Source organism: Nothobranchius furzeri, chromosome 13 (assembly GCF_043380555.1).
Source record: "Nothobranchius furzeri strain GRZ-AD chromosome 13, NfurGRZ-RIMD1, whole genome shotgun sequence".
Taxonomy (NCBI): domain Eukaryota; kingdom Metazoa; phylum Chordata; class Actinopteri; order Cyprinodontiformes; family Nothobranchiidae; genus Nothobranchius; species Nothobranchius furzeri.
In genome coordinates this window covers 47,341,386-47,368,309 of record NC_091753.1, presented here as the reverse complement: position 1 = coordinate 47,368,309, position 26,924 = coordinate 47,341,386, and the positions used below count along the sequence as shown (strand labels likewise).

Genomic DNA, 26,924 nt, shown 5'->3' with positions numbered 1-26,924 from the left:
GTTCTTTAAGCTAAATCCCTCTCACATAAAGTGATCTCAGCAGTTTTATTCTCGACTTTCAGGACTCTGTCACTGTAAGAAAACAAACGGAAGCTGACCACGCCCACCAATCCCCTGCTCAGGCTGTTATTGGCTCCGAAGCTTCGATAATTGGGAAGTGCTGCAAGTAGAGCTGCTGCTGAAAGAGCATGTTACGAGGTGGTTTTATTCTACTTTGCCCATTTGTGACATCACAAACAAGAACCTTTTGTAACGGCTTGTTTTACGCACATACTTCCTCAAACCAAGCACTGACAGAAAATGGATGGATGAGTTGTTTTTCACATTTTGAAGTGTTTATAGAGACAGTAGCGACCCACACGGCAGCACAGTCATGCAAAAGGTGAATTTTGCATAACACGCCCCCTTAATTTTGTGTCAGTTTTGAAACCTGTGTGTAGTTTGGCCTCCAGCAGCCCGAGGGGAAGCAGAAGCATCTAATTTGGTGTGAGCACATTTTTCCAGCCGCAGCTAGTCTCCACAGGCTCTGCATGTGTCCTCCGTTCTGTCTGCACCACCTTTAATTTTCAACTGTGCTATGTCCTGTTAACTTTCAGGTCAACACTAACTCCATAATCATGCAGTTCCAAAAGGTTTAACAAAACAGGACCAAATATTGATTTAAAGGTGCCAAGTTTAAATCACCATGCTTTATGATCACAAATATCAACATTTCACTAGAATTTTATCAATTAAAAACAAGAACACCATGCAGCATCAGAGTTATTTAATAAGAAAGTCAATTTAATTAACAAAATGGTTTACAGCGGATCAAACCCTGATGAAGACCGTATGCAATCATTTGCATTTTAGTTCTGATGTGAAAATAGAAAGTGTGAGTAATCCCCAGGGAGTGTTAAACCAAGTGCAATGAGAGGGCAGTAATCTTATAATCCTCTGTAATGTCGTTCCGGTCTCCCCAAGCTTATCTACCTTAAACTAACTTTCCCAGAGGGATTCAATCACACATACAAATGGACCATGAAGAGAGATGAGACTAATGCTCCTTGTGCAATTCAGCAACATCACCTGATACATCTACTTTAAAAGGAATCTCAGCAAAATCATTGGATAAAAACATTGTTGGAAAGAATAAATAAAAATAACTAATTTATTTATCCCAAACCAAAAGTCACATTCATAAAATATACAAAAACTATACAAAATGATAAACAGTTCTGGTTAAAAAAAACCTGAATAAAAGCACATTTATTTAACGATGCTGTAGCATCCTATTGGCCAACCAAAGCTGCAGAAGAAACAGGGGGAGACTGGATCGGCTGCAGAAACTCTGAGGTGAAGACAGCCTCGGCGTATTCCTCAACCACTTCCTGAAACTCGTCGGCGACTTCAGCCAACGCCTCCAACAGTAACTCATCTGCGAGGCTGTAAAACAAGACAATTAGTACAAATAAAAGGAAAGCTTTTAGGAAAGGCTCCCAAAAATCATGTAATCTGACATGGAGAAAGAATGAACGTTGAGTGAACGTATGAATGTTTAGTCTTAAAAGCTAAGAACGAAGAATAAAATCCATAATGCATGAGATCTGTGTAGCAACATGCTACATTTCAATGTGTGGACGTCCTCTGATTCAAAGCAGGGAGGCTCTACACTGTAAAATCTGATTTGCTCAACTTACTAGAAAAATGCATGCAAACTGATTGCACTTAAAATAATATGTTCACTGGAATAGATAATTGTGTGTTGGAGTTACTGATAGCTACAATGTTAAATACACTTAAATGCAAGTTACTACAGCTAAGACAAACCAGTACATAGTACTTGGTAATTCGCTTACTGAACTTGTATTTCTGAGCGTAAGCGTATTCAAATTTCTGCTAACATTCTACTGCTTTGTCTTACGCCCGTTTTACAAGACACACCCTGTCGGCAAATCAGTGTAATATTACAGCACAGCGATGCACGGAGTTTGCGGCATTCGTTTCGCCTCGCTTGGTAGTAATATTGCAATAATTGTCTTAGAAACGAGCTACGGCTCCCTGATGCCGCTTCAGCGTTGTGGACATGTGACGGCAATGTTTTAGTAAAAACGGCTTTAATTAAAGTATTTAAGTGCATTTGACTTTGTAAGTACTAGTAGCTCCAACACATTCCTGTGTACTTATCTTAAGTACTAACCCATCCAATCTTTCAAATGTTGCAGAAATGGTGCACCGTTGCACCAATAAAGGATTAAAAAAATATTTTCAACAGCAGCTAGGGAGAAACACAACGAAGAATCAGTCGATCTGCATTAGAGTCGCCATTATGAGACCACAGTTAATTTTCCCTAAGCCATGCTAGCTCCTCTGAATAACTCTCCACTCAGCATATTTACCACTTTAGCACAGCAAATGCACAGGCTTAATCATCTTAGTTCATTCAAACACAAGTTTCTTGTTGTTCTCTCTGTTAGAATCACAGCTTCGAGGATGTATCTTTATGTGGGGTGCTCAAGACTCTATGTTGCAATCAGCCTGTTAGCAGACAGATTTAATGGGATCCTCCAGGTGGTGTGGCTCCACACCAGCGCACGGCTACTCATTACCATCTCATCACTCAGGAAGGATTCTGCACCCTGTCAGACTTGCAGAAAGGGGGGGGTGGGGAGGCGGCGCAAGCAAACGTGCCTGCTTTCTGCCTCTAAAAAGACTGAAATAATTGGATATTCTCTCACTTTATTCCATTTTCTTACCAAAATCGGAAATCCATCCTGAGGCAGCTTTGATTCTCTGACATGGGATTAATAATGAACAAGTTAAACAAGGACTCCGGTGCCATGGAGGCACAGGATTGTCATTTCGAGCTTTGCTTTTGAAAATCAAATAGATTTTTGACAATGATGCGGAGAAAATAAATCCCTGCGAGTTTGGAGCTCAAACCTTATCTGAATCTCGTGGATTTTGAATGCTCACTGAGGTGAGGCAGTCTGCAACAAAAGCAATCTGTTAAATAGGCTAAGCGGTGTGTGGATGAGGGAGCATTAAAAAGATGCTTTGCAAACCATAAAGTCTGCAAATACCCTTAGAGAAAGCACGTCCAGCTATGTCTAAAACATCTCAAGAGGACACATGCTACCATGTGTTGTCTGGACACCATCAGAGTCCAACACAAAAACTAAAAACATGTGCGGTTTATGGTTCATTTAGTGTATGAAAGAAATCAAACATCAAGAGCTGCAAAAAGCAAAGGATGGAGACACGAAGGGGGGTGGTGGCTCTGGCATGACTCAGCAAATGCTGCATCATTATTATGGTTCTTTATAAGCTCTGTTTTTAATCATTGTTTATCTTTTCACCTGTCTACGACGGCCCAGGGGTTGAAGGTGCCGACGACATTGTGAGCCACATCACGCAGATAGGTGTCATAGTCGTCCTGGTAACGGCGGATGTTCCTCAGCGTGCACCCTGACACCGAGATAACGGTTCTGCTCCTATCTGCTGTGCCTGGGGACACGGTTTTATTTGTTGGTGGCTGCTCCTCCTGGGATGCCTCCTCCATCGGGGCATTCTCCAACAGGAAACTGGAAACACAAAGGACCTCCATAAGGTGAAAAGGTCAATGAATACCATTTTATTATTGTCTCCTCTCATACTACAGAGTAGAGTGTTGCTGAAGATTGTTTCTAAAGATCTTTACTGCCTTTGCAGAGCTGTGATAAATTCCTGCTGGGTCCCCACATGATACGAGTCTCTCACCTGCACTTTGAGCAGGGGGTCAGCTGGACATGGCTCTCTATTCAGACAAATCAGCCAGGCTCCTACAGCAGCACTATGCCGAACTATATTTAGTCTTGTTGTGGCCTCACAAGCAAAGGACTGCTTACTGTTGTGCTCTCGGGGCTTCCACTGAACTTGTTTCAGTTATGATCACGGGGCCAACAAAAACGTGTAGAGGCCATAAATACCAAAGTGCCAGCACAGTCAACAATTCAGCTTTCCACTCAGAAGTGGGTCGATTTACAGGCAGACAGGCATCAGAGGACCGATGTAGAAAGGCAACAACAGGGTATTCTGTGGCTTTTTTGTGGCACGGTCAAAAATAAACACAACCTGTCACCGTTCATGCACTCTGCTGCAAAATCTGACTTTTGTTCGGAATGCGCAATCGGAATAAATTGATTTTAACTTATGGAACAATATTCTTAAATATTTATTTCATTTCAGGTAGGCTCAAAGTTCAGATGTCTGAGGACAAATTTAGAAACCCGACTAGAGGGCCAAACAGGAAAAACTGAACACAGACAGAAAGGATGTGTTTTTGTTTTTTAATAAGGACTTTTTAAAATTGCTTGCAGACATTTTAAATGTGTTGTGTGATATTTTTTTAGAAATCTGTAAAAGTGACAGTCCGACACCTTTCTGTGATATAGCGTAGGCAATACGTTTATTTACTAATTTCCACCCCCCTCACTGCCTCCTCCCATACAATTTAATTTGACTGCCGCTCAGCATTAGCCAGTGTGTTTAACATCCACTTACATACAGATGTCAGTCACAGAGCGGATGCATGTGCGTTTGCAGAATCACCTAATCTGAGCTGCGTTCACGATGTTTACAAAGCTGCAAAGATACAGCAAATTATTGGCTACAACTGCCTTCATGGCAACAAAAGTACTAATTGTATGACTGCCTGCATCTACTCGAAGACAGACAGGAGGAAAGAAATATCAAACTTGACCAAAAAGCACCTCAAAGACAGGCCAAGAATTTAACATGTGCCACAGGCGTTGCTTTCAGCTGTATCATAGAAGAAGGGAGAGGGGATTAAAGGTGCAATACATGCTTCCACCTATAGGTGGTAAAACAGATTTCTGTTTTAAAGCCATACCTTACAACTTTTTCATATTTTAACAAAATTTTTTTGAGCCGGTATTTGCTAAAATTACCTTTTACATGGTTAATGAAATGTCGCTCAGATCCCACCACCCTCTGTGGCCAGAATACCGCATTTGCAACTTCAGACTGGCAGGCCGATCTGTTGGGACTTTGAATAAAATTGAGCTGACATACCTGGCGCAGTAGCCTGGTTCCAGCATGTTTAGACCATGAACACAGGTAATTTGTTTAATTTAGTGATGAATAACTTCTGTAGACACTCAGGAAGGCTGGGAGACGTCTCAGCTGTTAGATTAATGTGTCAAAAAAAACAAACGCACAGCGAGGAGATACATTTTGGTTTGACCACAGAGAATTAATAACAGACACTAGGGGGTGCTATAAGCAAGCAAAACTTCCAAGTGTCACTTTGTTCCATATTACACCTTTAATAGTGTATGACTGTCTATGTGACTAATACAAATTCAGATTAAATAACTGAGTCATACAAGAAAAAATATATATAAATGTTTCAGTCTATCCAACGATCAGCTGACCTGCAAAGGATGCACAAATGCCCAAACCATACCACTGACAAAAACTAAATTCAATCATAATAAGTTCGTTTGCCTGTTTCTCAGCAAATGCTGCAGCCATGTGTCGCCTGGCACACAAACGACCTGGCAAGGAAAGCTGCCATATGCGATTTATCAAATGGAACACAAGCTGGACACAGTTGGACAAACACAGAAAATGATGATTCGACTCGCATAAACCTCACTGACAGGAGAAGAAAAATAAAACAATCTTAGTGAGGAACTGATGCTAAAGCTTGGCGGGGAATCATAAAAAAACTCATTATATTTTGTTACGCCGGCTTCAAAGTGAATCAGGATGAAAATGACAGAACAGCAAACCCACTATTTACTAAGTAATGGAATACTTGGTCTGAGAGGAAAGGCAGATGAAAGGTTTACAATATTTCTGAGTGAGGCTTTCATCTTTCTTTATCGATTACTTTGGCCTGTTGATGGAGCTGCAGTGAGTCAGTCAAAATTATCCAGGTTGGAATCGGAGCTTCTCACCATGGATACGTACAGAAAGTCTCATTTTCTGCTCTGCCGGTGAGTTAAAAGATAAATATCTCACACTCCGTTGTGTCCGTGGCTGCTCAAACGCATCATCACAAGATTCATAGGTGGTATTTTGGAAAAAGGACAAAGACGATGTTCGGTCTGGTGGCAGTCAATGGGAGTGAGAACCAGACCACTCGAAGAAATGACATGCTGAATTAATTTAACTAACTTACATCAACTGCTTCTACTTAGCCTAGTTGCTTAAAGGTAAAGGGGAATATACAATTACTTTTAACACAACATTTAACCATGTACATTATACTATCCATCCATTATTGTCCACTTCCCTGGGGTCGGGTCACGGGAGCAGTAGCCTAAGCAGAGAGGCCCAGACTTTCCTCTCCACAGCCACTTGGGCCAGCTCCTCCGGGGAAATCCCAGGACGTTCCCTGGTCAGCCGAGAGATATAGTCTCTCCAGCGTGTCCTGGGTCTTCCTTTAGGTCTTGTCCCAGATGGACGTGCCCAGAAAACCTCACCAGGGAGGCGTCTAGGAGGCATTCTAATCAGATGCCCAAGCAACCTCAACTGGCTCCTCTCGATGTGGAGGAGCAGTGCGTCTACTCTGAGCCCCGAGCCCCTCCCGGATGACCGAGCTTCTCACTCGCACTCGTGAACGAGACCCAGAGATAGTTAAATTCAATCCACTGGGGGCATGATCTCATCCCCGACACGCAGAAGGTATTCTACCCTTTTTCAACTCAAGACCATGTTGAGTAAATTCAACATTTTATTTTCTGACTGTAACTGGTGGTGATCACATCAAAGCACTAAAATAACAATACCTGTTCTCAGCTGCATTTGTTTAAGTTATTTTACAATTCACCTTCCCTGGCTTTGTGTCTGCAGCACAAAACAATAAATAAAAAAATATATCAGGAAAGTTATAATGAACACCAGACTTGCAGTGTCTTAGTCATCAAACAATCCCACACGCCTCCAGTTATAGGCACACTAACTAAAACATTTTCCAGCACCGCATTCAGATGTGTGCATGGAGCACAAAATCACATGACTCCAGCTTCTCTGCTACCATCTGAGATAAATGAGCCTCTCTGGGCTAAAAAATGTGGGTTATAAACAACAAATCGAGGCTGAGGCAACAAACAAGCCTGCACTGAATCTCCCACATTAAACTTTTCTATTCTGCTGCACCTAAAACTAAAAGAGTCAACAGTGACAGAGGATTAGGACATTCCAGCATCAATACAGACTACACACTTTCTAGGATAGGAAATGGGACAAGAGCTCTTCTAAGAAACAGGAAAGACAGTTTATATCAAGGTCATCTAAATTCACTATTCTGTCTTATCAGGGCTCCTCGTTTCTGTTCAGCCTCAAAAGTATTAATTATCTTGCTTCTGGCAGATATTTGGATTATATGCACATATGAGGACTTCACAAATTCTCAGCGCAAACACAAAAAAGATAAAACATTCAGCTGCAATCAATGAAGAACTTAGATTCTTGTGACCTCAGGCGCTGAACAGTTCCGTTGAACAATCCTGCGGATGATTTACTCAAACATTACTCACAGCAAAACTCTGTTCCTTATTTGTTTCTTCATGAAGACAAATATTTAGTGACAAGTCTACAGGACACAAAATTATCAAGGACACACATCAGTTTCAGTCAACCAATTACTCTGACTGCAAAAGCTTTAATCCTAAATGTAAAGCAGTTGGTATTTTCTACTTCCTGTCCCAAACAATTCCCGCACGGTAGAATTTTGGGAGATTGTACATGTTGTTGAGATTGTACATGGGCAGCAGTAGCTCAGGAGGTAGAGCTGGTTGTCCAGTAATCAGAAGGTTGCAGGTTCAATCCCGGCTCCCACCAGAGAATGCTGCTGTTATGTCCTTGGGCAAGACACTTAACCCACCTCACCTGCTGGTAGTCAGAAGGACTGGTGGCATCAGTGTAAAGCAGGCCTCACCTCTGTCCATGCGCCCTAGGGCAGCTGTAGCTACATAGTAGCTCATCCCCACCAGCATGTGAATGGGATTGTGTTGTGGAGTGCCTTGGGGGGTTGTATAACCATGCTGTTTAGAGCTGAGAACAACAGTCGTTGCTCCTGTATTCGTATAATAATGTGTTTATATATATAAATATATATGTGTGTGTGTGTGTGTGTGTGTGTGTGTGTGTGTGTGTGTGTGTGTGTGTGTGTGTGTGTGTGTTAGGTGTGGGGCTCGATTAAAAAATGTAATCTAACAAATTGGAGACATTGTAATTAATTAATCTTCATTAATCACTTTTAATTCATTCAAGACAATTAGCGCCCATGCAATTTTTTTTAATCAAAAATAATGTTAGTAAGGCACAGATGGCATTCCCATTGATTAATGCTGAATGGTACAAAACTCAAATGGAATAGGGCTCTGAAGGACATATTTAACATATAATCAATTTCCCTCTGGGATTAATAAAGTAGTTTTGAATTGAACTGAATTTCCCACACTATATCACAGTGCAGAGAAAGATGATCACTTTTACAGACAAAATCCTACATAATTCCTGAAAGGAGGAAAACTCAGGACTGTCAGCTTGAATCTGCAGCAAGCATGAATCTGCCGTCTCCGGGTCTGCAGCTGTATATTATTGTATCAGGAAGAGATGGGAATTCATTGAATCTAAGTGTCTTACTTCCAAGTTGAAGGATTAGCTCACAAAAACCATTTATACGTCATCAAAAAATACATCTTAATAGTGCCAATGGTAAAGTTTCACCATATATTATGCCTATCTTTGTTATGGAAGGTGTAAAATAGAATGATACAGGTGCTTACGGGTTAAATGTTTGGCCTGGTGTTTCATTTTCCAACAGGAAAATCTGACTTGTTTTTCCTTTTTTTGCCTCACAAGAGAATGAATTTTATATTTGAAAATAGCTCCAAACAGGACTCTAGTTTTGTGATTTTACTAAAAAATAAAACACAAAAAGAAACAAATAAAAAATAAAAATTCCTTCACTCCTTCAAACTTAAGTATTTTCTTGTTAGCTGATGTAAAGACTCTAATTACACTGCTTTTCATGACAAGATGGACTATTCCAGTGGGTCGTCTTTACCTTTGAACACATCTTAATGCAGGAGGAGGATGTAGGCAGGAATTCAATTTGAACAAATGAGCTGGCAGTGTCCTTGTGAAGTGGCTGCAAACCAAGAAACCTCTGAAAACAAATCACATTCATAAAATCCTCCTCGTCCAAGCAGGAGAGCTATGCTCCATCTTTTACTTTATGAATGCACTAAAAAGAGTGACAGATGAGTCATGGTGGATCTCAGAGCTCATTTCCAAACCTGCAGCACTTCAGGGTTTAATTTGTTAATATTCATGACTCTGATTTGTCTGATTTAGCCGTTCCTATTGGCCTGTCTGTGTCAACAACTTCTAGCCCTTTCATCCTCTTTTCTCTTGCCTCCATTAATTCAAACCATCGAGACACTGAAGCCTTGAGCAGCGGATGTTTCTGTCTGCCAGAGACAGGAATAGCCTCTGCCCCAGGTTCGGTAGCCACCAAGTGGGTTTCCTGGGATGAGCGAGGCCTCCCACTGGAGAAGGGATTGTGGAGCAATGGCACATGATGTGGGGAAAAAATACACTTTCACTGTTCATCACTAGAAAAACATTAACCACTTCCTTTTTATGGAGGTCCAATTATATCAGCGGTAAATGAGTTTCTGCTGCTGCTCCTCGACACGAAGGTAGAAATGCACAAGATGTCTTTAAAGAGCAAGTCACCCCCAAATAAACTTTTTTTTGCTGACAAACTAAATGAACGAGTGTCTAATCATGCTGCAGACACGTGTAGTCAATAATTTGGACTTCAGTGCATCTTAGTTAAAATTTACATATTCTGCCTAAAACTGGCAGTGTTGTGCCGTTGTCAGGTAAAAACTCTGCACTGTATTTTAATTTAAATCTGCCACCGCTATTGGCTAAGAGGTATGCTATGATGTAAACTGGTACATTATGATGTCACAATGCTGTCGTGAGCCTGTGTGTGTATTTGTTAGCAGCTCCGCCTTCTCGGTCTGCCAGGCAACAGCATTTATTGTATTTTTCAAACATGAAGTGGAGTTAGACTCTGGTAGGGGTTGACTTGCTCTTTAACTATAAAATGAATGTATTAAAAAAAGACTGCAGGCTTTATAAGAATTTTAAATCAGATTCATAATTGGAATTGTTAAAATGATGTAATATATGCAATCAGGAGATTGTACTAAAGCCACAATGACTGAGGTCTATGCTTTCAGAGCCAGTCCTGCGCTCAAGAGGATTTTCTTAGAACGTCAAGATCTAAAACCTGAGGCCTAGAAAGAATGTGACTGGAGAAGACAGAAAGGACAACCCACCCAGTGTCCACAGGCTTCTCCAGGACTATATCAGCCACTGAAGTCTGTTTCAGCACCGGCCGTGTGAGTCTAATTGGCTGAGGAGAAGCTGGCCTGGAGCCCGGAGCATGGCACTGAGATCCTGAGAGGAACATAGGGAAAAGGAGAAGAAAGGAAAATGGTAGTGTGTTACAAAAGAAGAGGTAAAGCAGAAAGAGTCAGGTGGAGTGAGGAGAGGAATATTCAGTAGTCCCCTTGTCTGCAGCACCTCTGACTTCATCAACAGGAGGCACCAGAGTGATCATTTTCTCACCTGTCCAGTTAGAACTAATGGGGGATTTACCTTCAGCTCCTGGCCGCTCCCAGAAGAGCGGGTCTGAATAGGTGATGGAGGCAAAACGTCTCCTCACTTCCTCCTCCTCTCTCTATTCAGACACAGAAAAACCATAAACACAACAAAGTGACTCAAAGAGATTATATAAGACCTGATCATTCTTTCAGTGCCAGTAGCTACGTACATAACACTGAAAATAATATATAACAGCACGAAATAACACACGGCTCTCCTTGTTGCGTCTTTTCTTTTGGAGTGTAATCCAACCGCCTGCACAATCCATAGATAAATAAACAGAACAGACAACTAGGAAAACAACATTTTTCCCCTCTTCTTCTATATTGTAAAAGTTGTTTTCATCACATTTCCAGGTCTAAAACCTTCCTTCATTAAGCAGCAGCAGAGCTGAGCTGTCATAACAGATCACTGCAAATAACAAGCCAGGTGACCTTTCAGGTTCCACCGTGACCTTTTACTGGTGGGCCTCCATAGGGCAGCTCTCACCTGTATCTCCTCCATACGAAGCAGCATGCTCTCTAGGGTGGGGGCTTGCCGTCCACACTGGGACGTGCCCTCCACCCGCCGGTCTGTCTCAGCCGCCCACGCAGCGTGAGCGTCGTCCTCCAACAAGTCCTCCAGCAGCACCTTGCACCGCTGCCCAGCAGCATCTGACGCCTTTTCAGGGCACAAAAATAAAAAATAAAAACACTGCTTCTGTTGATAAAACTTTACCATGATGCAAAAATACAACCGAATGTAAAAGTCTACTCAAATATCCCGTAGGCGGGCCCACCTTGTCTGATTTCTGCTCAGAAAACCGGATCCTCTGCGAGGTTTCGACACTTTTCTGGGTCTCACCATCCTGCTGAAGCACAAAATCAATACAAAATTCAACAACTCTGGCTTTATATGAAGAGAAGATAGAGGAATTAAAAATATGCTTGTTCTGTTTAATGAATTTAAGCATGCCCACGGTCTGCTGAAAAAGATAAACAGTGAAAAGGATAAATCTTCCCACCTGTTTTTCATGAAAAAGTGTCTCTCTGGCCTTCTGCTCAGCTCCATCAGCCCACGGATTCAGCCTGACAACTTCAAACCTGTTAACCAAAACACGCCCACGCCGCCAGCCGTCACTGAAAAAAACTTCATTTAACTGCAATGAATAATTTTAAATACTTTGATAAAAATCCATATGACAGAATTGATTTTCATTTTTTTATTAATTATTAATTTATTATTGTTGTTATTGTTTGTTATTATTGTTGTTGTTATAGATGAAAAGAAAAAGCTTATTTCAATCAGGTATGCCTCACGTTTCATATTTTTTCTGATTTTATTTATGAGTTTATAAATTATGAGCTTGATGAGAAGAAAATAAGCAAATGTAATTAATGCATATCTAAATAGATGGAAGCTGACGTTACTTATTTGATCTTTTTAAACATGATAAAGTGAATTTATTGTCATGAAGTGAAACAGTGAAACTGCTCATGCTCAGATGTGACAGACACATGGCAGCAGAGTTATGATGGTTCACTTTTAATCAGAGTTGCAGAAAGCCGTCGTGTACGGAGCTGCAGGCTTCAGTAGCTCCTAATTAACACACTTGTCTATTTCTGAGGGATGGCAAATCTCCAGCAGTGGAGAGAAAAAAACTACAAAGAAATAAAAATTATTCAGTTTTTGTAGGAGGAAAGTGAAATCAATGAAGCTCATATTTTTACACTGATGAAATTTCCTGGTTAAAGGTGCATAAAGTAAGAAAAGTGTCCTGTGGACAAATGTAGGTACTGCAGTCCACTGTTTCCCTTACATAGGCATAGTTGTGGCGGCCCGCCACGGCTGAAATCCCAGCGCCACGCCTGCAAGATCCCAAGTTTTATTGATTTTTTTTTTTTTTGCGCTGTTTCCCGAAGAAGCAGCGGGAACTACTCTGTTGTTGCTTGTGATCACAGCCGGCAGGCAGCAAGGAGGAGGAGACAGGGCAGGATGGTTACAGCTAGGGATGAGCCGGATACTCATTTCAGACGAGTATCCGGTACGGATAAAGCATTTTTGACAAATACGAGCATGAAACTCGTAAATATCTGTAATCGTGCTGAAGGAAAATCCTCATTGGGTAACTGACTGTCTTCATGCTCTGTGATTGGCCAGTCACATAGCGCGCCCGCCCCTCCCTACACACAAAACTCTGCAGCCGGGAGCTCAGTCCGTCCGGCCCATCCACGCACACACACACACACACACACACACACTCACTAACGGATCTCTGTGCTTGCTTCACTGTTGCTTACGTTTCTTCAGTGCTCCCTAGGTTTTCTTCAGCTCGCCTCTTTTTTGGTTGAATAAAGTTACTTTTTTCGTAACGTACGTGGTGCATTTGACAAGACAGAGCTGAAAACGGCTCGTGCATGCGTCGGTCACTGCCTCCGCTCTGGTCAGGTTTTTTTTTTATTATTTCAACTTTCTCTCCCTCTCTCTCTCTCTCACACACCTCAATCAACATTGTTTTGTTTAACTGTGTGTGGAAAAAATTCCAACAACGTTAGGAAAAAATCAGTTTAATCAAATTAAAATAAAATGGTTCTAGTATTTCATATTTCCTAGTTCCTACTGCATGAGTTCAGATGCATTAATTCATGCAATTAAATAATAATGTTTGGATTTTACTGAAAAACTTGTTCAGTTGTGATAAAAAAATATCTAATCTCAATTCTGAGGCTGCTCGGTAAATAGTTTTCAAATAAACAATACACATAGCAACTTCTGATCATTCCATATCAATTTCAGATTTAAAATAATGTATTGATGTAAACCACACCCACTAATTTCCAAACAATAAATAAGAGGAGCATTCATCTGTGTATCTCCTGTGATCCGCATTAGTGATATTTTCAGCACCAGAACAATGAAGCAAAGAAACAGATTCCTGAGTTTATGTTAGTAATTTTATTTATTAGGCGCATCTGATCCGTTCTATTTTTCTCTGAAATGAGATCAAATCAGTGCTTCTCTGGGTTGTCTCCTCTCTGCACTAGAAATTTTTACTTTATTATAATGTTCACTGTAATGCATCTTGATGTTCTTAACAAATAAATTAAATCAAAGATATTGGTCAATAATGCCAAATATGTAAATTTGTGTTTCAGTCATTTTTATACTGGCTTAAAAATACTTCATTAAGTCTATTAAGCAGGGGTGTAGAATGTGTTTAATAGGGTCAGCCCAGTAATGATCTTGGACCAAAATAAAGGGGGGCAAAAGAAGATGTTTTTCCAGATGCCAAGAAAAATTAAATGCCAAACCCCTCTGCAAAGTGTGCCACTGAGAGTTTAAAACAAAAATGATTTTTGTGCAAATATTGGTGTATTCACCTTTAAAAGTAGTTATTAAAATGCAGCAGTTGCTGGATTGGTGCAGTTCAAAGTGGAGTGCATCAAATAAAACAATATTAACATAAAGGTGAGACGTGTCATAATCCCCCCCCACCCCACCCCCCCACCCCCACCCACCCACCCACCACCACCACAGCTGGAAAAATTCCTAGGGGAAACACTGCGGTCCATGCAGCATAACCTAGCAGCCACGTTGGCTTTAATATGCTCTGGAACCAGGAAGTATGGAGGGGGACAGATTGTAAACAAAGTCTACGGCCAAGTTCCAAGCCTTTCCACCCTTCAACTACGCGTCATCCGTTATCCCCCAATGTCTGCTCTAGGGTTGTTACGGTAACCGGTGTAGCGGTAAACCCCAGTGAAAAATTTGACAACAATAATAACCGTCTTGTTTTTCAAAAACTATATTATCTCGGTGGATTACGTGGCTGCGGTGTAGGCGCGGTGACCCTTACCAGCCACCGTATCATCTGCTGAAGTTGCCGGCGGCACATGCACGCTTTGCTGTTTACAACCAAAACTTTCTTGAAGCTAAAGCTGAAATAATGGCCAAAGGAGGAGACGGGAGCGCTCAGGACATTCATTATCCCTCAAACAAGACAAAGTGGGAAGTACGGGCATTTTTTGGATATTAGAAGAATGCAGAGGGACAGTTGATAGAAGACGGTTATCCTGTTTGCAGCACGTGCAGAAAAAGTGTCTGTGAAAGGCAGTAACGCTTCAATCTCATGACACATCTGCGTGACCATCACCCACAACTCTACAGTCAATGCAAGGCAAGCTAACGTTAGCGTTTTAGCTAAAATGCGTGATCCGATGATTTGGGTTGAGGGAGAATGCAACGAGTCGCTATATAAAGCAGCCGCAGCACCGCTACCTGCATATAAACCGTGTCGCGGACACCCCCATGTTGAAATGACGCTATGCATTACGGGGCTCCCAGGGGCAGATAAGAGTTGGTCTCTCTCCGAGAATAATTATGAATTTAACAATGATTACTGCCTGATGACATTTTCCCAAATCTGCAAAGCTCACTGGAACACAAACCGAGGACAATATTTTCCTGATATACAGGGTTTATTACTCAAGTAAGGGTAAAAAAAGTATCTGATTAGAAGGCTAGCTCAGTTGGTTACCTTGATCTCTGAGTGCGTTCAGGCTCTTCTTTGCTGAGATGGTTGAGCTCTTTCAGCTTCTGCCGATTCACCTCTTCAAGATGGGCTTTCCTGCACCCAATGCAAAATTCATTTTTTACACAAAGCAAAACACAAGCTTGATTAAGACTTTCACATGAATATCTTATAATCCTTGCTCCTAAAACCAGCCAGTAAGCTACTGATTAATAGGAAAGCACCACAGCAGTAATTACGATTTGATTAAACGGGGGCATATGTGCAACACTCAATCAATGAGATGCTTATAAGTACCAAAACCAGGCCGACAATTAATCACTCAAATAGAGAAACGGCCTCGATCTAGCGTGCATCCAGATTAATTTATTGGAAAGAATTAACTTTGAATTAAAATCAGAGTGTTGCCCGTGGCTTTCACTAAGTGGGGTCTGACACGAAGGTTAGAAATTACTCAGTGAATGCAGCGAAAGGACTCATTAAAATTCATTTGTTCCTCGATTTCGTCCGCTCCGTGAGTTTCTCTTTAGGAAGGTCAGATCGTTTCATAAGCAAAGCTGAAATAACCAAAATGACCTAATGACTGATGTGGAAAAGGGTCATATTTAACTCTGGAACTTTAAATATGTTGATAAGATTAGACTAAATTCACAGGAGATGATAGAAAATAGATCTCACCTTATTGCTTCATTCTGAGAGTCTTTCTTCTTTGCGGAGCTCAGCAAAAACTCAGTTTCTACTCCGTCCTCTTCCTGCTGCTGCTTGGTTGGACTCGAGGAAATTTTCACAGGAGGGAAGGGACAACGTGGCTCTGGTCTCCCCCTCCGAACAGGTTTACTGAGAAAACAGGAAACGTGTTAAAAACACGAGCACAGATGAAGAATCGTCTTTAGTTATGTCCGTTTTTGATAAAAGTACAGCAACAAAATCTAAAGAATAAGACATCCGTGATGAGACATCATGTTATTGGCAAATACATGACAGTTCCTAATCACTTTGAAATATTTGTGAGTGATTTTTAGATCACGCAACTGTTGCCAGATCAGCAACAGAAGATTCTAGATGACAAGCAAAGATGAGTCAACCTACTGTGGAAGGTTAAAATTCATCGTCATATCTGGTGTTAGCACTCGGGTGTTTTACGGTAGGGAGCACTTCAAACACTTATTATGGTAGTAAGCCTCTTGCATTATAGGAAGTGTTGTTTACCGGTTAGCTTGCTGTTATAGTTCCAAACAACTCAAGTAAAACGTGACGAGTGACTCATTATTCACTTCACACAAACATCTCACTGTAATATTGAGTGGTTGGTAACTGTAAAAGAAGCTTGGTGTCTCAGACAGGCATACGCTGTAATAAGCATATGCCTGTCTGGCAATGTATGCTGATTGGACAGAACAAATTCAGCAACCGTGTTCGTTTATTTCTTCCCCCATAACCACACATCTGAGACAGTTAAATTAAGTAAATTTGTTCAATATTTACATGCACACACAAAATGCACACAGTGACTGGTTTGGTCGATCCAAATGATGTTTAAGATGGCGAAGGGCAAAACGGCAATCATGATACGCTACCACATAAAATTAACTTCCAGTTTTCACTTTATATGGAACATGTACTATAATTTAAAGGAAAGCTTTAGCCTAAACATATTGAAAATCCTATTAAAGCAACACTAAAGAGTTTTTAAGATTTAAATTTATTGCCTTCATGCTGGTTTTAGTAGAGCTTGAGGCAGAAACTTGAACAGCTTCCCATGGGACAACGCTCCGCAGCTCTCTGCTGAGCAGAAACTGCACTAAACAACTTTGATGGTTCAGGTAGGAACACTATCGGGAGGTCTCTACCTGCTTTATGCCAACAGCTGTGCCGGTAAATCAAATAAAGGCCACCAGTTAGCTAGCGGACCATAAAAAGGACAAGAAGATGAAGACGAAAAGTTTGCTTTTTTTGTCTATCACGGTGAAGCCTGGAAGTAAAAGGAAGACAGTAATGTCATTGTACGTAAAGCAAATAGCTAAAACCTGAACATCAGTGTGGCCTACACTGGTTTGAGGGAGCTGAAGGAGGCTAAGAAATCATGGATTGATGGTGACTTGGCTTTGTTGCTTCTGAAGTATGGTGGTATTAGTGGTATTAGTATCAGTTGGCTCATATTAGTGTTAGCTTGTTAGCGTTATTAGCAAAACAGGTGTGAGCAACAGCAGGCTGCAGCAGGGTGTTTTATGACAGTTGTATTCTGTTTTCAACCAGTAGGGGGAGAAGCCGGAAACCTAGGTGTCACTTTAAAATCACATTTCCCAAACACTGATTATCTACTATTATTAATAATCAACTAAGCACAGAGAAAGAATCTGACTTTTTCACCCACAGACGTCTAGCCGACTCACCGTTGCTGAGGACGGGAATGAGGAGATGTTGGTATCCAGGGAACAGATTGCTCTTTTACAGGTTGCTGGTTCACTCGAAGCCGAGACGAAACTGTAGGCAGCTGGAAACCTGCATTCTGCTTCTGATTAGGCTGAAACACATTTAACATTTGTATTTATATTAAAAAAAAGATTGGCTTGTCACCTTTTGACTGCATATTCAGCAGAAACAAAACTCCACTGCTTTGATTTGATGTGAAGCTCTTATATTATTCATAATTGGCTCTAAATAATCACCCCAATCACGTCAGTCTTTCTCCTCTCAGCGTGTTGTTTCCTGCAGGTTGTGTTTTTCTGAGATGGTCTCGGCTGCTCTTTCAGCGCCCTCTGCTGGATGATGCTCTGCAGGCCGACCCTCAGCGCCTCCCTCCTCTTCGTGGGCTGATGAGAAGCACTTTTAGGTTTTCGTCGAGTTAGTCTTCTTCCAACTGACACAAAAAAATTAAATATATATTTTTTTAAATATTAAAAAAGGGGCAAACCGGTAAACACAAAAGAGTGCCAAACAACCAGGAATGCTAGTTTGTAAATCCAGACGCAGATAACTCTTATTGTAGATGTCACTTCCTGCAGAGGATGACTCTCAGCTCGGTGAAAGTCAGCTGAAGGTAGCTGCTCATAAGACAAAGCAGGAGGGGGTGACAGTTGGAGCTCTGCACTTCACTTTCTGTTTCTCTATCATTTTTATGCCTCCTGATCAATTTTCTATCCGTGTGGATCCACTTAGTCCTGGCAGGAGGCCATGCATATTAACCACGCAATTGGACTCAGGTGATTTGCAAATACACATATTACATATTTGTTACGTCTGTGCAGCTTGCAGAGCAGCATCTTAACAGTCACCGGATGCATGGCATTTTAAAATATATTACAATTGTCTTTTGTTTAATATAAAAACAAATGCTGTCACTAGATGAACTACATTAGAGGATATTTTATCACACAACCACAATAAAGATATGTGTCCAAGCCTTTAAATACACTGAAAACACAACAAAAGTAGGACTGGGTTTACCACAAACTCCTCTTCTGGGATATGTGGGTCTGGTAGGAGACGTGCTGCGTTGAGGACAGGTCTGGGCCTGCACCTTTTCAAACATCTCTTGTTTACTGAGAGCAGAATCCAAAATCTAAGAGGAAAGGATGGGTGTGTAAGTCTTGCTACAAGATTATTAATACAAAACTCAACTATTTAGTTTGAAAATCAGGTGCAAGTGCAATAAAATAATTCTAATACAAATAGCTATTTTAGGAAAAACATTTAGACGGTGTATTTACTTAATGTGATGCAAAATAAGCACGGGTAATTCTGTAAATCAGCTTCAGATTATAGCTGTGTAAAATCTCAATTTACGTGATTTTACGCATTTTGGGAGAGAAACGTACATATAAAAGGTTTTCTTGAAAATAAAAGTTATCTTATTCGTCAGCACCTTTTTATGACCAAAAATAACGTGAAATCCCTTCTAAAAGTGGACATTATGATTGTCTGATGATTTCTGATGCACTGTTTTCATAGAGCTCAGGTATGAGCCTGGGCAATAATGTTCCTGAATGTTCATATAAGAAGAGAGAGGTATTTAGAAACTGTAGAAGGGATAATAAAAGGTTATGTGTTTTGGAGAGAGAAAAATGGGGGCGATGGTGCCAAAACTTTGGCTTGATGCTGGTTCAACAAAACATAAAGACAGATGAAAACCAGCAAAATCATACATCAAATAAAAATACAAGAAAAGATGTTATGAAGTGAATTAAATAGCATATTTTACATCATTTTTGGATGGTTATAAAGCCATTTTTCTGGGTGATTTATTTTTAACAAAGAACATTAAAATGACACGTCAAGTCATTAATATATATTTCCCAAATATTTCACATCATAATCCAATTTTAAATTGATAAAAAAAAATAGTAATAATAAAAAAAATTTTAAAGGAAAAGGAAAAGTCCTACTAACTATTCATTTTAATTTTTTTCTTCTTTGGCTTCATATTTTGATATTACTTTCTCACTTCAACTGAGAAAAAAAAGTGATTATATAATATCTTGGATTGTTTTATTTTTTTAAATAAAACTCTTAAATTAACATCCACCCAATATAAGAATTTAATTTTATTTTATAGTAGTGAAGCACTCAGTATTAACACCACCAACAGCTCTGGAACAGTGTGTGCACTAGGAATGTAAGAAAATATCAGTTCACGGAAATATTGCACTTTGTCACGTTATAACACTGAATCGATATTTAAAAGCAGTGGACCAATTGTTTTATTGAAAATGTAGCAAACATTTACTTTGATTTTGGTGTTGTGGTGCAAATCAAACTCCGTCTGCTAGGCGGCAGCAGTTTATTCTGGTTTTTTATACATTTTTGTATTGATTTTTTTATTTTGTGAAGCTTTGTTTTATGCTTCTATGCCTTTTAGGTTTGTGTCTATATTGATGTTATGGTAGCCATTCTCTATGGTACCTGTATGGTTGCTGTTTTATCACTTTGTTATTGTGAAGCACTTTGTGATTCTTTCTGAGAAAAGTGCTATACAAATTTACATTATTACTTTTTACTGCCTCCACTCAAACAGAATGAGATCTTACGACGACACTGGATGTGTTTCAGAAGTGTCTGGCCTGAATTTTTCTGTTAAACTCAGCCTTAAAAACTGAAACTCATTCAGCTTTTAGCGTCGTAACGTATTGCGATATGTATTGCAATGTACTGTGTTGTGATATGCATCACATTGCCAGATTCTTGCCAAGACACACCCTTAGTGTGCACAATAAAACCACAATTTCACAATAAAGGAGTACATGTTGGTGCTCCTCACCTCCACTTTCTGCAGGATGTCTAGGGCCGTCTCAGGTACAGCTGAACCCTGGTTCACCTCAACCTTAGCGGAGCACAAAGAGAGCTGACGAATCAGCTGGCCCAGTTCTTTATAGTACGGAGGCACTTTGTTATAAGACAGATCTGAGAGCTGGTGGATGATAACCTGTAAGGCCCTGAGAGTCCCGCGGTGGGCAGCTGCAAGTCTGTTTATTGCAATGGACTGAAACAAGAAGAGAGAATTCTATAAGTTGTTCACTAAACAACAAAGTCTAATTAATGCAACGAAAACTATATGAAAACTTGGAGACCCTGGTCTACTTGTTTACATAACTGATAAAAGAATAATTTTAAAGGGGCAAAGGTAAAAGTGGATAAATGTACTATTTTCTAACTGAACTCTTCTGAATACAAACCCTTTTGGTGTTCCACGTCTTCTCGCATCGTAGTTTTTCAACATCTTCTTGTATCTCTTTAACCTAAAATTATTAGCATTTATTGATGCATCCGAAAGGTAAAAGTTAATCAACGAGTCAAATCAGATCGGTGTAAGAACCTGCTGTTGAAGAACATAAATGACTCGTGCCGAGTGGGCTGCCTGCTTCTGTCTCCGTATCTCTAATTTGTTTTGCTCTTCTGGTTCCAATGGCTCCTCCATTTTCCCTCCTGGTTAGAAAAAACATTATCAGTACCTTTAGATGAAAACGGTGCAAATGTGGCACATTTCCTTACTGTAATTTTTACAATTTTGGTTCTGTTCAAATCACCAATACCAGAGAAATTCCTAAAGAAACCATGTTTTAAGATTTGATGCATAACTAAATAGTAAATCGTTTTTTCAGACTTTACCTCTTTTAGCCAACTCCTCCACCTTCTGAATGTACCGTTCCAGTTCATTTTGCAGTTTGTTTATCTCATTGCTTAAAGGTGCTTGTTTATCTATTGCCACCTGCTTTAAGCCAGGGTCTCTGGTTGGAGGAATCTGGCCACCATGAGGCATCGAAGAAATGACATTTTTCTTAAAAATGTGCTGTTTGACACCAGTTTGAGCTATTCTCTCTTTTGGACTAGAGATCTTTGCCTCTGTCTTGCTTGAGGTGGCTCCTAGCTCCTGTGCAGAAAGAAAGCATTTCATTCTCTATGTAAACAGCTTTAAGCAGAAAAATTAACAACAATACTTTTAGAGAAGATAGTCTTTTTTCTAATATATTAATAAAATATTGTACAGTCAGTACCTGAAGCAGCTCCACATCACTTGTTTCTGAGAGGGTGGACTCTTGCAAAGGTTTTGCAGGGAGTTTTTTAAGTCCTTCAAGATGCCTTCGCCTTAGATCCCTCTTGGCCAGCTTTACTGCAGCCAGAAGCCTTTCCTCAGAGAGGGCCGTAAAGCTAATGGAGCGTTTGGAGCTGTCCACACTCTCGTGCACCTCTGATCGTGTAAGCAGCTTCTCTATCACAATAGGGACAGGAGGGCCAACACGCGTGGCACGGTTGAAGGCACTGGCAGGGAAAGATTCACTGAACAATAGCTGTGGAGAGAAAGAAAAGTCTCATAAACAACTGATATTTAATGAACAGCTTTTGTACATTCGTTCTGTGTAATCTGTCAAATTCAATTGCTTGGTTGGTTCTTTTCTGAACAGCATAGTAAATATTTGTTTTTACCTTTTAAGCTGACAAGTTTTAGCTAACACTGTAGCCTTCCCGGAACTGCGCTGCTCTGGGTGGCTGCATGTTGGAGTAGCTCTGTTGACTATATGTAAGTTTTGCCTTTTCTTGGGCATTTTTTCTTCTAGTTTCTCAAGAAAAACTGTATTTTTTGGACACTTTACTTTTCCGTTTCTGGTGCTGTGAAGCTTGGAGGATTTTTACTGCTATTTTTTTTAGCTTTTTTCACTTTTTGAGCATTTGTTATGATGCGTAACCATGGCAACAAATGGTTTACAATCGGGAGCAGCTGATTAGCATTGGAAAGGCTGAAATAATACCTCAACTGACGCCACAAATCCCAAATGAGCTAAAACGCAAGAAGCGTGGATGCAGAGCGGGAGCAAAACGGAGACAGAGAAAGAGGAAATTCAAACCATCTCTTCCATCGATCATAATGGGCAATGTGAGATCACTGGCCAACAAGATGGAGGAACTCCAAGCCCTTTCAAGGACTCAGCCAGAGTTTCGGCAGTTTTGCAACCGCTGGAGGAAATAATGCAAAGAAGGATTCTCCAGAGAATCAAGAAAATGATGGACAACCCTGAGCATTCTCTTCACAAGACTGTCCGACAACAGAAGAGTGTCTTCAGTCAGAGGCTTCTTCAGTTTGGCTGCAACACTGACCGCTACTGGAGATCCTTCCTGCCAACAGCCATACAATAACTCTTTGATGACTTGATTATTATTATTATTATGAGCTGCTACAGCAATCAATTTCCCTCTGGGATTAATAAAGTATTTTTGAATTGAAGTGAATTGAATTGAATCAGAGCGCCGCTGATGTTAGTGGCGTCACTTCCTTCTCCGTTTATCTGCTGGAAGCAAAGGACGATGTCACCCTCTACTGCCAGCACCCTCCTCACCGATGGCAATGTCCCATGAGTGATCTAATGTGTAAACTCCATCATCTCTGTTCAAAGATCTGGCTCCATGTCTCCTTCTATCGCTTTGTTAATCCATCTTTTGTATTTTTGTTGTTCTGTGTTTCAAATCTTTGTGCTGTCCCAGTCCATTGTATGGTGGTCCCTAGAAGAGGGCGACATCATCCACTGCTGCCCGCAGATAAACGAAGAAGGAAGTGACACCACTAACATCGATGGTGCTCTGGAGGAGGCTACAGTGTTAGCCAGAACTTGTCAGCTTAAAAGGTAAAAACAAATCTTTACTACGCTGTGTTTAGAAAACCAAGCAATGTTATCTAAGGAGTTTGACTGATTTCCAGCACAAGGATGCAATGCAACAATAATTTCTACATGACCATGTTTCCCAAAAACTTTAGAAGGTACTAACTAGGGTTGTCACGGTAACCGGTGTAGCGGTTAACCCCAGTAAAATAGTTGAAAATAATAATAACCGTCTAGTTTTTTTTAAATATATTATCTCAGTGGATTACCGTGGCTGCGGTGTAGGCGCGGTGACCCTTACCAGCCACCATATCATCTGCTGAAGTTGCCGGGGGCACATGCGCACTTTTTTGTTTACAACCAAAACTTTCTTGAAGCTAAAGCTGAAATAATGGCCAAAGAAGGAGACGGCAGCGCTCAGGGGCCTCATTTATCAAGCTTGCTTACGCACAAAATGGGGTAGGAAAACTGCGTAAGCAACTTTCCACGCAAACGTTGGGATTTATGAAAGAAAACTTAGCGGAAAAATGTGCGCAACTTTAAGTTGACTAAGGACCTGGCTTACACACATGTTGGACATGGAGAGCACCTGCAGTGCTGCTGCTGAGAAGGATAACATTATGAAATCCTGCAGCATTACCACTTGTAGTGCTTCGTTTTCACACAGAACAAGACCCCCACACGCGCGCACACACACGCGTGCGCACGCAAACACACACACAGCCTGAAGCCAGAATAAGGAATGCAGAAATCAGCAGGGGGACAGATTGAGACAGAATGTCATGCGTCTGTGACAGTGTCCTGTCACTGTGACCCGATTGATCATGCACCCTGGCTACTTGTACAGGGGAGATCTCCGTTTGGCTGACTGGTTAGCGTGCGTGACTTTCACCCGGGAGTCTGGGGATCGAATCCTGATTGGATCACTTTTTTTTACATCCGCCACAAATCTCTCTGAAGAATTCACAGTATTGACGGCTTCAGCAACTCTGTGCCACTCCGTGGATTTTCACTTATTTGTTTTGCAAAAGCACCTCCTTTCACTTCTCCACCTCACCCACAGGTACCTCAACTTCTGTTCCTGTGAAATTGTGCTTCCTTGATCTGCCTTGATCTACGGTCGCCATCGCCATTGGCGGAGCGCTGCAACAGCCGGCTTATGTATATGCATGAGATCCACAAGGCACTTTGCATTGACTATTTATGGCAGTAAGTGGGCGTGGTGAGGGCGGGATGTAAATGGCCTGTATTTGATATAGCGCCTTCTAGAGTTCTTGAAACCCCCCAAGGCGCTTTACAACACAATCAGTCATTCACCCATTCACACACACATTCACACACCGGTGGGGATGAGCTACAATGTAGCCACAGCTGCCCTGGGGCGCACTGACAGAGGTGAGGCTGCCGAGCACAGGCGCCACCAGTCCCTCCGACCACCACCAGCAGGCAACGTGGGTTAAGTGTCTTGCCCAAGGACACAACAACAGCGACAGACTGAGCGGGGCTCGAACCAGCAACCTTCCGATTACGGGGCGAGCACTTAACTCCTGTGCCACCGTCGCCCCGGTGACTAAAATGCAGCTGAGAAACATTCTTGTTAGTCTCCGGTTTATGAAGCGGAGATTGCGTGCAGCTGTGCATACTCCATGTTTGATATAAGTACGGTTTTAGTAAGGATTCTACCCAATGTTTGATAAATGAGACCCCTGGACATTTATTATCCCATAAAGAAGACGAAGTCAGAAGTATGGGCATTTTTTGGATATTTGAAGAATACCGAGGGACAGTTGATAGAAGACGGCTATCCTGTTTGCAGCACGTGCAGAAAAAGTGTCTGTGGAAGGCAGCAACGCTTCAAATCTCATGACACATCTGCATGACCATCACCCACAACTCTACAGTCAACGCAAGGCAAGTTAACATTAGCGTTTTAGCTAAAATGCGTGATCCAAGGATTTGGGTTGAGGGAAAATGAAATGAGTCGCTATATAAAGCAGCCACAGCGCCGCTACCTGCGTATAAACTGTGCCGCAGGACACCCCCATGTTGAAATGATGCTATGCATTACGGGGCTCCCAGGGGCAGATAAGAGTTGGTCTCTCTCCTAGAATAATTATGATTTTAACAATGATTACTGCCTGATGACATTTCCCAAATCTGCAACGCTCACTGGAAGGACACAAACCGAGGACAATATTTTCCTGATATAGGGTTTATTACTCAAGTAAGGGTAAAAAAAGTATCTGATTAGAAGGCTACTTGAGTACTGAGTATCATCTGATCTAATATTTTTAAAAAGATGACATCAAACAGACAAGAAATAAGAAGTTATGGGCAAATATTGGTATTTTAAAGACTAAAGGGGAAAAATGTAAACAAATAAACAACATCATTACAAAATAACTAATTTTAGGCAAAATTTAGACACAAACTGAGGACAATATTTTTCTGATGATATACAGGGTTTATTTAGTCGTCTGAAAATGTAACACGTTTAAAAAAATACCGCAATAATACCGAAAACCGTGATAATTTTGGTCACAGTAACCATGAGGTTAAATTTTCACACCGTGACAACCCTAGAAGGTACATGATTTGGTCAGTATGCACAGTGTAAGTTAAATTATCTCTATTTCCTTCATATCTGCTATTTTTGTGATTTGCACTTTTTTCTGCTGTCATCCTACCTTGAAGTTGTCATTATTGTAGTTGCAGTTTTCTATTCATGTTTCCTATTTCCTGAAACCCCCTCTACCATCTATGTTTTTTACTTTTACATGTTTTTTATTTATTTAAATGTGTATATATTCAGCATTTTGAATCTTTGAGTTTTGTAGTCTTAGGTATTTCTGTGTTGTGTTTTCTTGTTATTTATTCTTTTTTATTTTTTACACTCTTTTTTGTTCATGCAAAGAATTGTTGCTGTGGCACTAGCATTTCCCCACTGATTTAACTTTTTAATTCCATTCTTCATGATCAGAAATTCTACATAATCAATCCTCACTGATACAGATGAGTAACTCGATGATATTTACAAATTAAACGCAGGTACAAAACATAAACAAGGAGATTCGATGTCAAGAATTAACAAGACTGAGAAAGCTGTGAGAAAGAGTGTTTACCTTTGTCTGGTACGTCCGCAAATCATGATTGTTTTCGTTTCGATCTGAGCCAACAGCAACCCAATTTCTGTCTTGGCGTCCCAACATAATAATAGCATCATTCCTTAAGAACTGTTCAGTCATTGCAAATAAACTATCAACAAGGTATGATAAAAATGTAAACACGTACTGTTCCCAACGCTAATGTTAGCTTTACCTAACATTTACTGCGCTTACATCAAGCTAATCCCAAAAATCGTCTGTATGACCATTTTGCCATAAAATATAACTACTAAATCGCGTATATGAAGTAATCATAGGCGAATTATACAGACAGGGAGGCTAATTAAAGTATACATCACGTGTAACGTTGTAAATGTCAGAGGATAATTGGCATCAGTTTGAAACGGCGCCATGACAACAACGGACGGAAGCGACTGAAGAAGTTCTTCTTCTTCTTCTTCTTCTTCTTCTTCTTCTTCTTCTTCTTCTTCTTCAGTGAGTGTTTAACAACGGATGCAAGCTATTTAGCGCATTACCGCCACC

At 40.7% G+C, this 26,924-nt stretch overlaps 1 protein-coding gene across 7 annotated transcripts; it reads right to left on the bottom strand.

The window, feature by feature from the left end:
• Positions 1-1,058: 1,058 nt before the first annotated feature.
• kiaa0753 (KIAA0753 ortholog) lies at positions 1,059-26,737 on the bottom strand. Of its 7 annotated transcripts, none has more exons than XM_054742571.2 (20): positions 26,569-26,737; positions 26,400-26,470; positions 21,679-21,972; positions 21,293-21,554; positions 21,000-21,109; positions 20,860-20,922; positions 20,445-20,666; positions 18,635-18,749; positions 17,857-18,047; positions 17,581-17,711; positions 15,866-16,024; positions 15,194-15,283; positions 11,681-11,795; positions 11,456-11,527; positions 11,167-11,337; positions 10,672-10,753; positions 10,350-10,470; positions 9,062-9,163; positions 3,339-3,563; positions 1,059-1,425 (listed from the first exon to the last, which is right to left on the bottom strand). In XM_054742571.2, the coding sequence occupies exons 1-20, from the start codon at positions 26,600-26,602 to the stop codon at positions 1,272-1,274; spliced, it is 2,784 nt and encodes a 927-aa protein (XP_054598546.1). In that variant the 5' UTR covers positions 26,603-26,737; the 3' UTR covers positions 1,059-1,271. The 7 variants fall into 7 exon arrangements, with proteins under 7 accessions (XP_054598546.1, XP_054598549.1, XP_054598544.1 ...); XM_054742574.2 differs by having other exon boundaries at positions 20,445-20,507; positions 20,610-20,666; positions 26,400-26,657; XM_054742569.2 differs by having other exon boundaries at positions 26,400-26,657.
• Between the last annotated feature and the right edge of the window lie 187 nt (positions 26,738-26,924).

Bases quoted from the DNA above. Each gene is read 5' to 3' on its own strand.
- kiaa0753 (XM_054742569.2), bottom strand. From the start codon at position 26,522: ATGACTGAACAGTTCTTAAGGAATGATGCTATTATTATGTTGGGACGC. The intron at 21,973-26,399 runs GTAAACACTCTT...TTCTCTCCACAG, and splicing joins TGCGGACGTACCAGACAAAG to CTATTGTTCAGTGAATCTTT. The intron at 3,564-9,061 runs GTAAAGACGACC...TTGTGTTTCCAG, and splicing joins GCATTAAGATGTGTTCAAAG to TTTCCTGTTGGAGAATGCCC.